Source organism: Trichosurus vulpecula, chromosome 2 (assembly GCF_011100635.1).
Source record: "Trichosurus vulpecula isolate mTriVul1 chromosome 2, mTriVul1.pri, whole genome shotgun sequence".
In the NCBI taxonomy this organism is placed as follows: Eukaryota; Metazoa; Chordata; class Mammalia; order Diprotodontia; family Phalangeridae; genus Trichosurus; species Trichosurus vulpecula.
Genome location: NC_050574.1, coordinates 90,234,788 through 90,248,501, shown reverse-complemented (window position 1 = coordinate 90,248,501; position 13,714 = coordinate 90,234,788). Strand labels below are relative to the sequence as shown.

At 38.1% G+C, this 13,714-nt stretch overlaps 1 protein-coding gene across 2 annotated transcripts in view; it reads left to right on the top strand.

Moving 5' to 3' along the window:
• The window catches only part of SMAD9 (SMAD family member 9), a 33,161-nt gene that overhangs the window by 15,075 nt on the left and 4,372 nt on the right, over positions 1 to 13,714 (top strand). Inside the window, exons 3-5 of one of the 2 annotated variants that reach the window (XM_036745786.1) lie at positions 5,396 to 5,506; positions 7,342 to 7,563; positions 13,149 to 13,405. In XM_036745786.1, coding sequence (XP_036601681.1) covers positions 5,396 to 5,506; positions 7,342 to 7,563; positions 13,149 to 13,405 — 590 coding nt within the window. The remainder of the gene's footprint in view (positions 1 to 5,395; positions 5,507 to 7,341; positions 7,564 to 13,148; positions 13,406 to 13,714) is intronic. The other variant, XM_036745785.1, reaches the window with a different exon arrangement.

Sequence of the window (13,714 nt, the reverse complement as noted above, 5' to 3'; positions counted from 1 at the left end):
TCCTCTATTTTATTAAAAGTCCATATTTTGCCTTGGAGCATGATACTCAGTTTTGCTGGGTAGGTGATTCTAGGTTTTAATCCTAGCTCCATTGACCTCCGGAATATCATATTCCAAGCCCTTTGATCTCTTAATGTAGAAGCTGCTAGATCTTGGGTTATTCTGATTGTGTTTCCACAGTACTCAAATTGTTTCTTTCTGGCTACTTGTTGTATTTTCTCCTTGATCTGGGAGCTCTGGAATTTGGCGACAATATTCCTAGGAGATTTCTTTTTGGGATCTATTTGAGGAGGCGATTGGTAGATTCTTTCAATTTCTATTTTGCCCTGTGGCTCTAGAATATCAAGGCAGTTCTCCTTGATAATTTCTTGAAAGAGGATATCTAGGTTCTTTTTTTGATCATGGCTTTCAGGTGGTCTAGTAATTTTTAAATGATCTCTCCTGGATCCATTTTCCAGGTCAGTGGTTTTTCCAATGAGATATTTTACGTTGTCTTCCATTTTTTCATTCCTTTGGTTCTGTTTTATAATATCTTGATTTCTCATCAAGTCACTAGCTTCCACTTGCTCCAGTCTAATTTTTAAGGTGGTATTTTCTTCAGTGGTCTTTTGGACCTCCTTTTCCATTTGGCTAATTCTGCCTTTCAAGGCATTCTTCTCATTGGCTTTTTGGAGCTCTTTTGCCATTTGAGTTAGTCTATTTTTTAAGGTGTTGTTTTCTTCAGTATATTTTTCAGTATTTTTTTGGGTCTCCTTTGGCAAGTCATTGACTTGTTTTTCATGGTTTTCTCTCATCCTTCTCATTTCCCTTCCCAATTTTTCCTCTACTTCTCTAGCTTGCTTGTCCAAATCCTTTTGAGCTCTTCCATGGCCTGAGACCAGTTCATGTTTTTCTTGGAGGCTTTTGTTGTAGGCTCTTTGACTTTGTTGACTTCTTCTGGCTGTATGTTTTGGTCTTCTTTGTCACCAAAGAAAGATTCCAGACTCTGAGACTGAATCTGGGTGTGTTTTTGCTGCCTGGCCATATTCCCAGCCAACTAACTTGACCCTTGAGTTTTTCGGCAGGGTATGACTGCTTGTAGAGTTAAGAGATCTATGGTCCAAGCCTAGGGGGAGGCGCCAGCTCTGCCACACAAGCACTCCTCCTTCCCCAAGAACCCCTAACCCGGACTGGACTTAGATCTTCAGCAGGCTCTGCACTCCTGCTCTGATCTGCCACTTAAGTCCTCCCACCAGGTGGGCCTGGGGCCAGAAGCAACTGCAACTGTAGTTCTGTAGCTGCCCCATCTCCTCTGCCCCCGGGGCGGTGGCCGAACCACGAACTCTTTTGTAAACTCTGTCCCCAGAAGCTTTTCCCACTAACCTTCTCTGTTGTCTTTGGTGTTTGTGGGTTGAGAAGTCTGGTAACTGCTGCAGCTCACTGATTCAGGGTGCTAGGGCCTGCTCCGCCTGGCTCCTGGTCTGGTTGGTCTGTGCCGCCCACGCTGGGCTCTGCTCCGCTCTACTGAGCTCCCAGCTCTGTGCGGGATAGACCTCACCCACAGACCATCCAGGTTGTCCTGGGCTGGAGTCCTGCTTCCCTCCGGTATTTTCTGGGTTCTGCTTTTACTTCTCTTTCAAAGTCCAATTTTCTGTTCTTTTCATCAGGAATGCTTGAAAGTCCTCTATTTCATTGAATATTTCACTTTTACTCCTAAAGGATTATACTCAGTTTTTCTGGATAGATGACTGTTGGTTGTGATCCTAGTTCTTTTGCCCTCTGGAATATCATATTCCAAGCCCTCCTATCTTTTAATGTAGAATGTGCTAAATCTTGTGTTATCTTGACTGTGGCTTCATGAGCTTTCCAAATCTCTTTTATCTCCTGTCTCCCCACTAGAATGTAAGTTCCACAAGGGCTGGAACTGTCTTTTTCTTTGAATTTGTACCCCCAGAGCTTACTATGTGCCTGCCTGCCTTTTCTTCATCTGTAAAATGGGAATATTAATAGCACTTATATCTCTTCACAGTGATGATTAAAGAAGATAATATTTGTAAAGCTCTCTAATAAGTGCTAACTGTTACTATTTTATTGGATTACTCATATAAAAACTACTTAAAGCAGTTTATATGTTGACCTGGCTTTGGTTAAATTAATGGGCTTGACTTCTTTCTTTTCCTTTCCGGTGGTGAATCATCACTTAACTACCTTCTTTTAAGCTTATTTAGAGATCATCCCTCTATAGTTTCTTGAAAAAGTAAATATCTATTGTTTTCTCACCTCAAAACAAACTTCTTTTCTTTGGATGATATGGAGCCAAATAGAGTTAGAATTATATAATTTTTAAAGCCAGGAGGGATCTTAGAGATCATCTAGTCTCTAACCCCCTTATTTTACAGATAGGGAAACTGAGACCAGAAAGGGTAAGTGACTTGGCCAGAGTCACAGAGCTGCAAGTCTAGATTACATGTTTTCTAACCTTATGGCTACTGCTTTCATCCCTGTATCACATTAGAATCAATAGCCAGGTAGTCAGTCAGTCAGCAAGCATTTATTGTCAGACATGGTAGCTCATGTCTGTAATCCCTGTTGTTGGGGTGGATGAAGTTGGACAGTAGTCTGCTGGTAAATGTTTACTAACTGGCTCTCTGGGAAAAAAATATGCCTATGGTGTACTTTTTGTACATTTTCATCATCACTTTCTTCAGTCCAAATAATCAAGAAAACAATCAATCAAACCCAGATTTGCAGCTTTTGCCCATTTCAAAGGTGTAAATGCTCACATTGAAAATTTAACAATTGACAGTCCTGAGGCAGGTCAAGCTTGGCTCCTGCTTGGGTGGATTGCTGAGCTTCAGGAGGACTAAAGCCAGTCAGGTTTCTGTACTAAATCTGGTACCAGTATGATGAGCAGCAAGAACATAGGGCCACCAGGCAAGATAGGCCAAACTGGTCCAGTTCAGAAAAATAGAGCAGGTCAAGCTTCTATGCCAATTTATATTGGTAAAAAAAAACCCAAAATGTGAGAAAACTTCCAAAATAGGTTATGAAGAGTGACCAACAACATTAGAATGTAAACTTTCCCTTGAGGGCTGGGACTGTCTTTCTTTTTGCTTGCATAGATATCCCCAGCACTTAGCATAGTATCTGCCACAAAGTGCCTACCTAACAAATGCTTGTTAACTGAGCACTGGAGATGCATAGAATAACAATCAACAAGCTCTTTCCTTGCTCCTTTTTTGTTACACCTTTGACTTGGGCATTTTTCCTCCAACCCAAGGAAGGCTTCAGTTCAGCTCAGTTCAGCAGGTTTTGACAAGCCTGCTATGTATCTAATGCCACTAGGTGCCATTGTCAAAAGACTTTTATCTATGTTTCAAATATGGAGAGAGTTAGGAGGGATTTCTCTTCTCTCATTCTATATGCATCTTTATGTCACTCCCTACAGTATCTTTGGGGATGGTGGCCTTTACATGTATTTGGGTAAAGAGAACTCACCCTTGCATCTCAGTCACTGCTCTTCTGTCCACAAGACACAATCATATTCCAGAGAGAGGAAAAGTAGTATAAAGAAATAGTCATTTATCTTTGAGTCAGAAGATCTGGCTTCAAGACCACCTCTGATTCTACCATAAGTATGACTCTAGGCAGATCGTTAACTAATATTCTATTTTTTCCGATTAATTTTATTTATTTAGTATTTTGTTTTTCCCATTACGTGTAAAAATAATTTTTAACATTCATTTTTTAAGCTTTTGAGTTCCAAATTCTCTCTGTTCCTCCCTCCCCACCCCATTGAGAAGGCAGGCAATTCAATATAAGTTATATATGTGTAGTCATGCAAAACATATCCATAAGAATCACGTTGTAAAAGAAAACATAAACAAAAAGAAACCGCAAGAAAAACAAAGAAAGTTAAAAAAAGTATGCTTCAGTCTGTATTAAGACACCATCAGCTCCTTCTCTGGGGGTGGATGACATTTTTCATCCTAAGTCCTTCAGAGTTGTCTTGGATTGTTATATTGCTGAGAATAGTGAAGTAACTCACAGCTGATCATCTTACAATATTGCTGTTACTTTGTACACAGTACATTTCACTTTGCATCAGCTCATGCAAATCTTTCCAGGCTTTTCTGAGAGCATCCTGAGCACATCATTTCTTACAGTACAATGTTATTCCATCATAATCATATGCCACAACTTGTTCAACCATTCCCCAATTGATAGGCATCCCCTAAATTTCTAATTCTTTACCCCCCAGAAAAGAGCTGCTATAAATATTTTTGTACATATAAGTACTTCTCTCTTTTGTTTTTTAGCTCTTTTGGGATACAGACTTAGTAGTGGTATTGCTAGGTCAAAGGGTATGCCTGGATTTATAACCCTTTGGGCATAGTTCCAAATTGTTCTACAGAACGGCTGAATCAGTTCACAACTCCACCAACAGTGCATTAATGTCTCATTTTTCCCATATCCCCTCCAACAGTTGTCATTTACCTTTTCTGTCCTATTAGACAATCCAATAGGTATTAGGTAGTACCTCAGAATTGTTTTGCATTTCTCCAATCAATAGTGAGTTTGAATATTTTTTCATATGGTCATAGATAGCTTTAATGACTTCATCTGAAAACTATTATATCATTTGATCATTCCTCAGTTGGGCAATGGCTCTTATTTTTATAAATTTGACTCAGTTCTCTATATGTTTGAGTAATGACTTGTTGCACAATTTTTTTTCACAGTTACTATTGCTAACCCTCCATCCTATTCTCCCCTCCTACCCCCATAAATTCTGTTCTCTCTCCTTTCATTCTGTCCCTCCTCAAAAGTCTTGCTTCTGACTACCCCATCCCCCAATCTTCCCTCCCTTCTATCACTGCCCCCCTTCTTTTATCCTCTTCCCTCCCTACTTTGCCATTGACTATTATTCTAGCCGAATCTCTGTGTTTCCCTGGGGCATATGAACAGCAGAACAGCCTGGCAGACATTCTACTACTGACAGCTGGCTGTCCAAAAACACAAAAGAGACGTTCATCCAAAAGTGTAGCTTTCTTCTTACACAGTCAGTTAGGCAGCAGATTTTTACCCTGTCTTGTCATTGAGGTAAACTACATTTTTTGTGCTATCAAACTTAGATTTGAAAAGACAGTCATGAAGTAGTCATCATCCTTTGACCATTCCTGGAGCCAGGGGAAAGCGAACCAGTCCTTTACCAGGAATCCAAGAGTAGCAGGTCTCTTTTCCCATCCCTCTTGGCAATGCTGAGCATCATCTTCAGTATCAGTTCTTTTCCCTCCTGCAGTGACACTGCCTAGGGGGTTACAGGGTTTAGCTGCAAAGGAGCGGGGAGAGCAGTCTGTCCTTAAGGAACTGGTTGATTTGATGATTTTCTTTTTTATTGCTTTTTTTTCTTTAGTTGATACACCACCCCCACCTTATCATGCCACAGAAACACCAGGGAGCCACAATGGACGACCTCTAGATGCCACAGCTGACAGCCATTTAGTGCTATCATTGCCTAATGGAGGTAAATTTGTGGATGAAGCACTAAACACTGATACTTCTGAGTAGTGATTCTTACTGTCCTCTCCCCTATTTCCCTCTAAAAGTGAAGAAATGTTATTTAACCTGTGATTCCATTGTGCACTGCTATGACATCTTAACTTCTATTTGATAGTCTCTCCAAACCAGAGCAAGAAGTGGTTTTCTTGCCCCCTTGGCTCTTGGAATAAGTTAATCATTCATTTTAACTTTTGTGCTTTTAAGTTCATCATTTTTAATATTTATACAGTGGCAGGTGTCAATGTGCTACTGTAAGTTTTTTTTTACTAATTTTTACTAATAATTATTCAGGTTCAAATATGTATCCTTTAAACACGTCCACAGATTTATTTATTCAAGCATCACTTCTCTTTAGGTAGCAAATGTATTCTTGGAAAATTTAATGGAAACCTTTTTTTCCCCCTATACTTCTGAAGTTCCTTTCAGATCTAAAATTGTAGGATTCCCATGAAACTTAATGATTTTAAATGTTCTCATGGTGGGAAAGCTCAGTGAGATAGTGAGATGAGCATTTTTAGGCTTAGAGTTGGAAGACTGGGTTTTGAGCCTTGACACTGCCATTTGTTAGTAATGTGACCCAGTGTAAATGACTTTTCTTTTAGCCAGCTCTCAGTTTCCACATCTGTAAAATAAGGTCCTTGGACTAGATGGTTGCTAAGATCTCTTCCAGAATTTTGTAATTCTATGATTTTCGGGTGACTCACAGACTCAGAGTTGGAAGGCACTACAGATGTCTTTTACTCTGAGATATGAATTCTTTTCACAAGTGGTCATCCAGACACTGTTTGAAAACCTTAGGTAATTATGGGCTCCTGGGGCAGCTGATTCCACTTTGGGGCAGCTCCAATTGTTAGGAAGTTTTTCTCAGATTAAATAAAAACATCTTTCTCTCTGTAGTTTCCAACCATTGGTCCAGATCCTGCCTTCTGAGAACAACTTATTACCTAAAAGCAAGAGTTCTTAACCTTGGGTTCACAGCCCTCTGAGAAGTCCATGGATAAATGTCATGGAGTCTGTGAATGGGAGTAGGAAAAAAAATTTTCATATATATTTTTATTAACCTTTGGTTTCCTTTGTAAGCCTAAGGCTAGTTGACCTTGAAGGTACCTTTCAGCCTAAAATTTTAAGAAAGCGCTTTCCTTTGAAGTCACTAATGGCCTTAGCTGATTAAATACTGTACATGAGGCAAAAAGGAGAATGAAAACCTATGCTAGTGAGGACAGTTTTTCTTGTATATTTATTCATTCCAGGGTAGATTTTCAGATGTTTTTATCAAAATTCATCCATCCATTCTAGGCTCTTGTTTGGGAAATGGTATATTGCCCATCATTGCTTCCTGTTAAGCATTCATTCATTTCCTTACTGACACTATAAATCTATAGGAGGGCACTTGTTTTAAGTCATATATCTTCTGTAGAGGGGAGTGACTTGCCCTGGTACCCTAACATACAGTTTGGTCTGGTCTTCCCCTCCCTTTGTAACTACTCGTGCATATTTGTAAGACTCTTAGCCAGAGCCAGGAATGCAGTCTATGGGACACAACAAAGCTCTTTGGCTCATAGAGGAGATTAAAGCATGAGCTTTTTAGAATGGGGCCCTAATCAGCTAACTAGCTGCAAATCATCATTTACCACTGAAAACTCCAGAAAAATGATAGGTTTGAGAGAAGAATTTAATAGGAGCATCTGTCATGTGGCCTACTTGCTACCGAAAGGGTTGACTCACTGGGTCCTGGAATATAAGGCCCAGGTAAAGACTTATTTACCACAGTGATATGTAACCTGATTTCTTTTCCTTTAGACTTTCGACCTGTTTGTTATGAAGAGCCTCAGCACTGGTGTTCTGTTGCCTACTATGAACTCAACAACCGAGTGGGGGAGACTTTTCAGGCTTCTTCTAGAAGTGTCCTCATAGATGGATTTACAGATCCTTCCAATAACAGGAACAGGTTCTGTCTTGGACTTCTTTCTAATGTAAACAGAAACTCAACAATAGAAAATACTCGGAGACATATAGGAAAGGGTAAGAACAAGTATCTATATCCTTGTAAGTGTGAACTTGGGAATAGATAGAGATACCATCCATATATCATCAGAATAACATAACGGAGAACTCACAGGGCTGGTAACCCCAGTGAATGAAGTTCTAGGCTTGGCTCCACAATTTATGAACTGTTTGACCTTGGACAAGTCACAATTTCTGTCACTGTTATATCTATGAAATAGGTAAAATAATATTTTCCCTTAATTTATCTCATTGAGGTGTGGTGGGGACAAATGAGATGCCACCTGTGAGAGCATGCTCAGTCATTATAATAAATGTTCTAAACAAGTACTAGGTCATTATTCAGACTTATTAAAAGGGATTTCTGAGGTGACTTCTGAAGCAAAGGCTTCTCTGGATTATGGCCGCTTAAGAGCAGCTGTTTTTTTTTCAGCTACTAACTTGAAAAACATTAAATGTAATCTAGTTATTAACCAATGCTTTATTTATGCTTTCTTTAGTAGATCAATGGCATCATAACTAGGCTGGGGACCTTATTGCGATATGGTACTTCTTTGAATTTCACAGTTAATAGGCTGATTGGCCATCAGGACTAAGCTCATTCTCTAGTAAGGAGAATGTTCTTTCTTTGTAAAAATTTAGGGGTGAGGTGGCAAAACTTTGCATAGCCTTCTCTGTGAAAATGGCAGCATTTAATGACCCTTTAGGCCTCTGCTAAGGCTACAGAGGGAAAACGAAGCAAAACTTATGCTTGTAAATTTGTCTTTAGCTGTTACCTTCATACAACAGGAACTAGCTAGGGCAAACTAGTGAGAGTGATACCCATTCTCCATAGGATTCAAGATCTCAAACAAATTAGAAAACTAGTAGTCTTGAAGTCAGTCAGTCAGCAGCATTTATTAAGCACCTACTTTGTGCCAGACACTCTGCACTGGAGATACAAAGAAAGACAAAAAAAAACTACAACTTGCTTTCAAGCTGCTTACAGTCTAATGGGGGGAGACAACATGCAAATCAGAACCTGGGAGAGGCTCACGCATAGTGGATAGAGAGCAGCCAGCCTTGGAGTCAAGAAATTCTTCCTTTGACTTGTACTGGCTCTGAGGTCTAGGGTTAGGGACTTAATCTCTCAGGGCCTCAGGCAATATTCTGTAAGGCTCTGAGTTGCAGAATGGTTGGATTTGCTTTGGCAAAGGCAAGTACCTTATGAAGTCACAGGCTCAGACCAAATTTCTGCATTCACACCAACCTTACAAGATAGTTTTCTGATCTTTCTTTAAAATCTCTTGAAGACCCACCTCCCCTCCCCCACCCAATCTCATTTGGTAATGTAATCAGTGTTCTTCCTAATACATTATTTAAATTCCTTTTTTTCTAGATACACCATATAAGCCATTGGTTAGGAGCAGGTTAAGTTCATTAAGTCCACTAAAGAAAAAACACTCAGTGGCTCTTTAGGTTAATTGAGTTGTCGCCAAGGAATCCTTCATATAGAGATGTAATAATGATATAAATAGTGTTTTAAGGTTTACAAAGCAGTTATCTCAGCTGATCCTCACAACAATCTTGTGAAGTAAGTGCTATTATCTTCATTTTCTCCATCCCTACTTTACTGGGGCAGGCAGGGATTAAGTGATTTATCTAGGGTCACACACAGTTACTGAGTGTCTGAGACAGGCTCCTACTGATTCCAACAGTCCCTCCACTGCACCTATCAGTAGAATATCACCGGGAATTGTTTTTCCATTAGTGGTAGTGGATTCATGCTGATTCATCTGCATTCCTTTACTTAACCTTGTGATCAAGGGCACGCATTTTCAAAGTAGCTGGCTAGACTTAAGGTTGTAGCCCATAAGCATGCCAAGGAGCACAGTTAACTGCTGTTTGGGGGATTGAACACTTGGCCTTAGCCTCATGAGCAAGGTGCTCTAACTAATGGTAGCCATGATTAGCCACACACTAACTAATACTACTTAGGCATAAGAAGTCTCCACTTGATTTTAGATGCTGTCTAGCAATTAGAACATTATATTCTTAGTTAACGGATTTTATATATTCCAAGTCACTCAAACCCATCTTTTAGATTTTCTCTCCCTAAAATGGTATGAAAATACTCATCAGGTAGAGGACCTATTTGCTGATTGCCTGTGCACAAAGTTATATGATTAGGGTAAATTTTGGAATGATCTTTACAGCTAACATAATAGTATGGAACACTGTTTGTCTATTTCTCTAGAGGGGCCATTTGCATGGTTCTAAACTGGTTCTGAATTGTGAGGAAGGCCCCAGCAGCTTCACTTTGCATCAGCCTGGATATGTTAAGAGGATAAATGAGAATATCCGTGATATAATTTTCGCCTTTCAAACATGTGACTATTGCAAGTGTTTTTGCAGCTGTCATTGATAAGTAATTATTACTGCATTTCTGTTGTGGGGAAATTGGTCAAATTCTGGTTAGAAAATGCTACTTTAAGAAGAGGTGCCCTTGACCGTATTTGCTCTGTGCTTCTGCCGTTAGTAGGGAAGATGTTAAACTAACGAACCATTGCCTCCTGCTGGTGGACAATATTATGTGACTGTAGATCTTGAGGTGGCAACAGTTTTCAGATTGCTTTTGTCTTTGAATGTGTATAAGCTTCTCTATCATTTAAAAAAAGGGGTTTTTTTCCACCCAATTTTCTTCTTCAGCCATAATTTCACTCACTTTATTTCTCAGCTAAACAGATCGAATGATCTGCTCGCTGTTTCCATTTTGTCACTGTCCAATCTCTTCAGCCTTTTATAGCCTGACTTTTGTATATACCATTACACTAAAGCAGCCCATTGTTGGGAGGAGAACAGTAAGGCAGGGCTTTTTGTTTTTGTTTCATGGACAGAAAGAAGAGTGAATGATACCTCCCCGCTTTTACACCTTTGCCTCAGTCAAGGACCTCAAGCTTCTCATAATGACAAGGTTGCTTGCTAGATCTGGAAGCCCAATCTAAACAGAAGTGAAATTCTTTAAGAAGCCTATGCAGCAGACAATCTAGGACATTGAGAACCATGATGCTTGGGACCTCATGGACCCCCAGATATCATGTTTCTTTGGAGTCTAAGTTTATTAGTGGCAATTCATCTGCAATAACCAAAATATTTTCTTTGTACTATTACATAATCATGAGAATTTTAAAATAAGGTATATTTTTTCTTTTTTGAAATTATACTTCAGAATTATAAAAATTATTCATTTTAATTGTAATAAATTATGGTTATGATTTTAAGCATTTAAAGAAAATATTAGCAAGCCAAGATAATCCCATTCTGGCAAAATGTAGGCTGCAACATAATTGGCATATCTGCAGTTTTTTTTGTTCTTTTTAAAGGGAAAGTATCAGAAGAAATAGAAAACTCACAAACTCACAGATAATGAATATTAGGTCCCCAGATTTATATTTTGTGTTGTATTTTAGTGAGGTGAAAATTCAGAAATGGAAAACAAACCTTGGTTTTGTTAATAGAAGAAACATGCAGGTGAAAGAGTTGTAAGCTAGCATACATAAATGGAATGGGACTGTCACTGCAAAGAAACTATTACCTGAAAATAATTGTTACATATAAATCAAATGGCAGATCATTTAGTAAAAAAATGATGTTCCAATTTCAGTGCCTACTCTACATGGATAGGCGGAACTTCTGATTTATAAAGGCCATGAATTTTGCTGATGTAGTTTAAAGTCATTATTTGGGGATATAAATTAGATTCAGATAAAATCCTTTGACCAGTTAGATCCTCTGTAGATGAGCTGCCCCTTGCTAAAGACTGTAATTCTGTATCCTGTCATGCTCTTTCTTAGCAGGAGTAGCTAAACATTTTCTTGCCCATCAAGTTCAGGCTGCCAAGTACCTCTTTTTTGGTTCTGAATCCCCGTCTACCCTTTATGTAGTGGGGGGGAAAAAAAAACAAAGTCAAACCATTACTTAGAAGACCAAAATGTTTCTACAGCTTCTGTCACCACAAGCATTGTGGGCTATGGGTATCAGTAAGATATTAATAGGAGTGTGAATCATGACCCAAATAAAGACCAGACCCAGATAAACACATTTATTTGCTAGACATATTAGATCAAAAAGAACTTTATAACCAGAAGTCATTTAATTGAGTCCTGTAGTTAAGTACAAAACATTTAAAAGCCCTGACTACATCTTTTATAAAGATCAAAAAGCAATCTTCCCTGATAAACACATTGGCATTAAAAGGAAGCCAGCATTTTTTGCTACCCTCCTCACAATAAATTGTTACTTATTCCCCAGCAATATTGACAAGAAACTGTCTTCAGGTAGAATTAGCTTTGTGATCACCTACCCTAGAGAGGAAGAACGCTTTTGATCTTGTCTGCCACGACTGAGACTACATAATGCCCGTGGGTCTCAATGACAGGTATAAAGTATAAGCAGTGGAGAGTGAAAAGAGAAGATGAAAAACAAAGGAAGTAAGTGAGAAAAGCACATGATGTAGTGGAAGACCACTGGTTAGGGAGTCAGGAAACGTGAGGTTTTTTTTCCCACTTCTGCATACAAGTTAACTTTGTGACCTTGGTCAAAACATTTAATGTTTCTAGATACCATTTTCCTCATCTATAAAATGAGGGTGTTGGATTCAGTGGTGTTTAAGTAACTTTCAGGTTTAAAATTCTAAAATAGAGAAAGGAAACAGAAGGAGTGAAAAAAAAAGCTATAGATGGTAAAGAATAGTAGAATGCATATAATAATTACCTCAAATTGTTATGTTCTAAAGCACAGCAATCTATTTTATTCTTAAAACTCTAGTTAAGGAAATTAATGAATTTCCTAACATTCTATTTTTTAAATGTTTCTTAGAGTAAAAATTCCTTATATTTAGTATCAGTTTCTTGCTCTAAATATAATTAGATTAATGCTGAATTTCAAAGTTGGAATAGATTTTTTTTAAAAAATTTTTTTAAGGAGAATCTTTAAATTCTCCTCATCTAATTTTAGAAAGCAAATTTCGGTGGAACACAATAACCCCAAGATATTTCCCTGCATAGTAATCTCAAGGATATAAAGCAACTTCATAAAAGATATATTAAACTTTATGTTTATGTAAGTAACTGTATATAGTTAGAAGGACATATAGATAAACACATATACCTAGCTAGCTATGTGAAAATTTCTTTTTTGAAACTGGAAATTTTGTATTACATCTGTACTGTCAGTGAGTATAAAGATCATTTTGTAGCCCTAAATATTATGTAGTCCTTTAATAATATAAATGTGAGAACTTATAAACTGTAATTGATTTTAAGATTACTAGAAAGTATGAAAGTAAATTAAAAATTTAATTTAAAGTTCTCTAGAGCAGGACTTTTTTCTATACTGAATACATGTCATATTCAGTTTTCTTCGTGGAATAAGCATTTAAAAATAGGTGAAATTACAACTATATACTAAACTCTGGGCTTTTGGAAGTTATGTGGAAGAAATGGTGATGGTAATGTGCCATGTAAATTAAATATGACAGTCCAAAGTAAATTCTAAAATTATAAATAAAAGCTTATTTTTAGGATCATTCTGAAAACAATTTTTTCTTGTCACTGGCTTTGCAGGTGTTCACCTGTATTATGTTGGGGGAGAAGTTTATGCCGAATGTGTAAGTGATAGCAGCATTTTTGTACAGAGCCGTAACTGCAACTATCAGCATGGCTTTCACCCAGCTACTGTCTGCAAGATTCCCAGTGGCTGCAGCCTCAAGATTTTCAACAATCAGCTCTTTGCCCAACTGCTCGCACAGTCGGTTAATCATGGCTTTGAAGTAGTCTATGAGCTGACCAAGATGTGCACTATTCGAATGAGTTTTGTTAAGGTAAGGGTTGCTTTCTTTTAGACTTCTAAAATGAGATTTAAAAAAAAGACAGCTTCTTTGATTGATGTGATAATTTTACAATCAGATTCCTGATGTAGAAGAAGAAAAAATGCTGGCATAGTCTATCTTATGCATCTTATATTTGTGGAGAATAGATTTCAAAGGGTTCAGAAGAAAGGACGGAACTAAAATTCTATAGGGGAAGTTAGCCCAGGGGAGATATAAAACTCTCAAAATGAAATTGTGAAGATGCAACAAGAAAACAATACAAAGAGGAAGGGAAAGCTTTAAAAAGACCTGCAAAGAAAG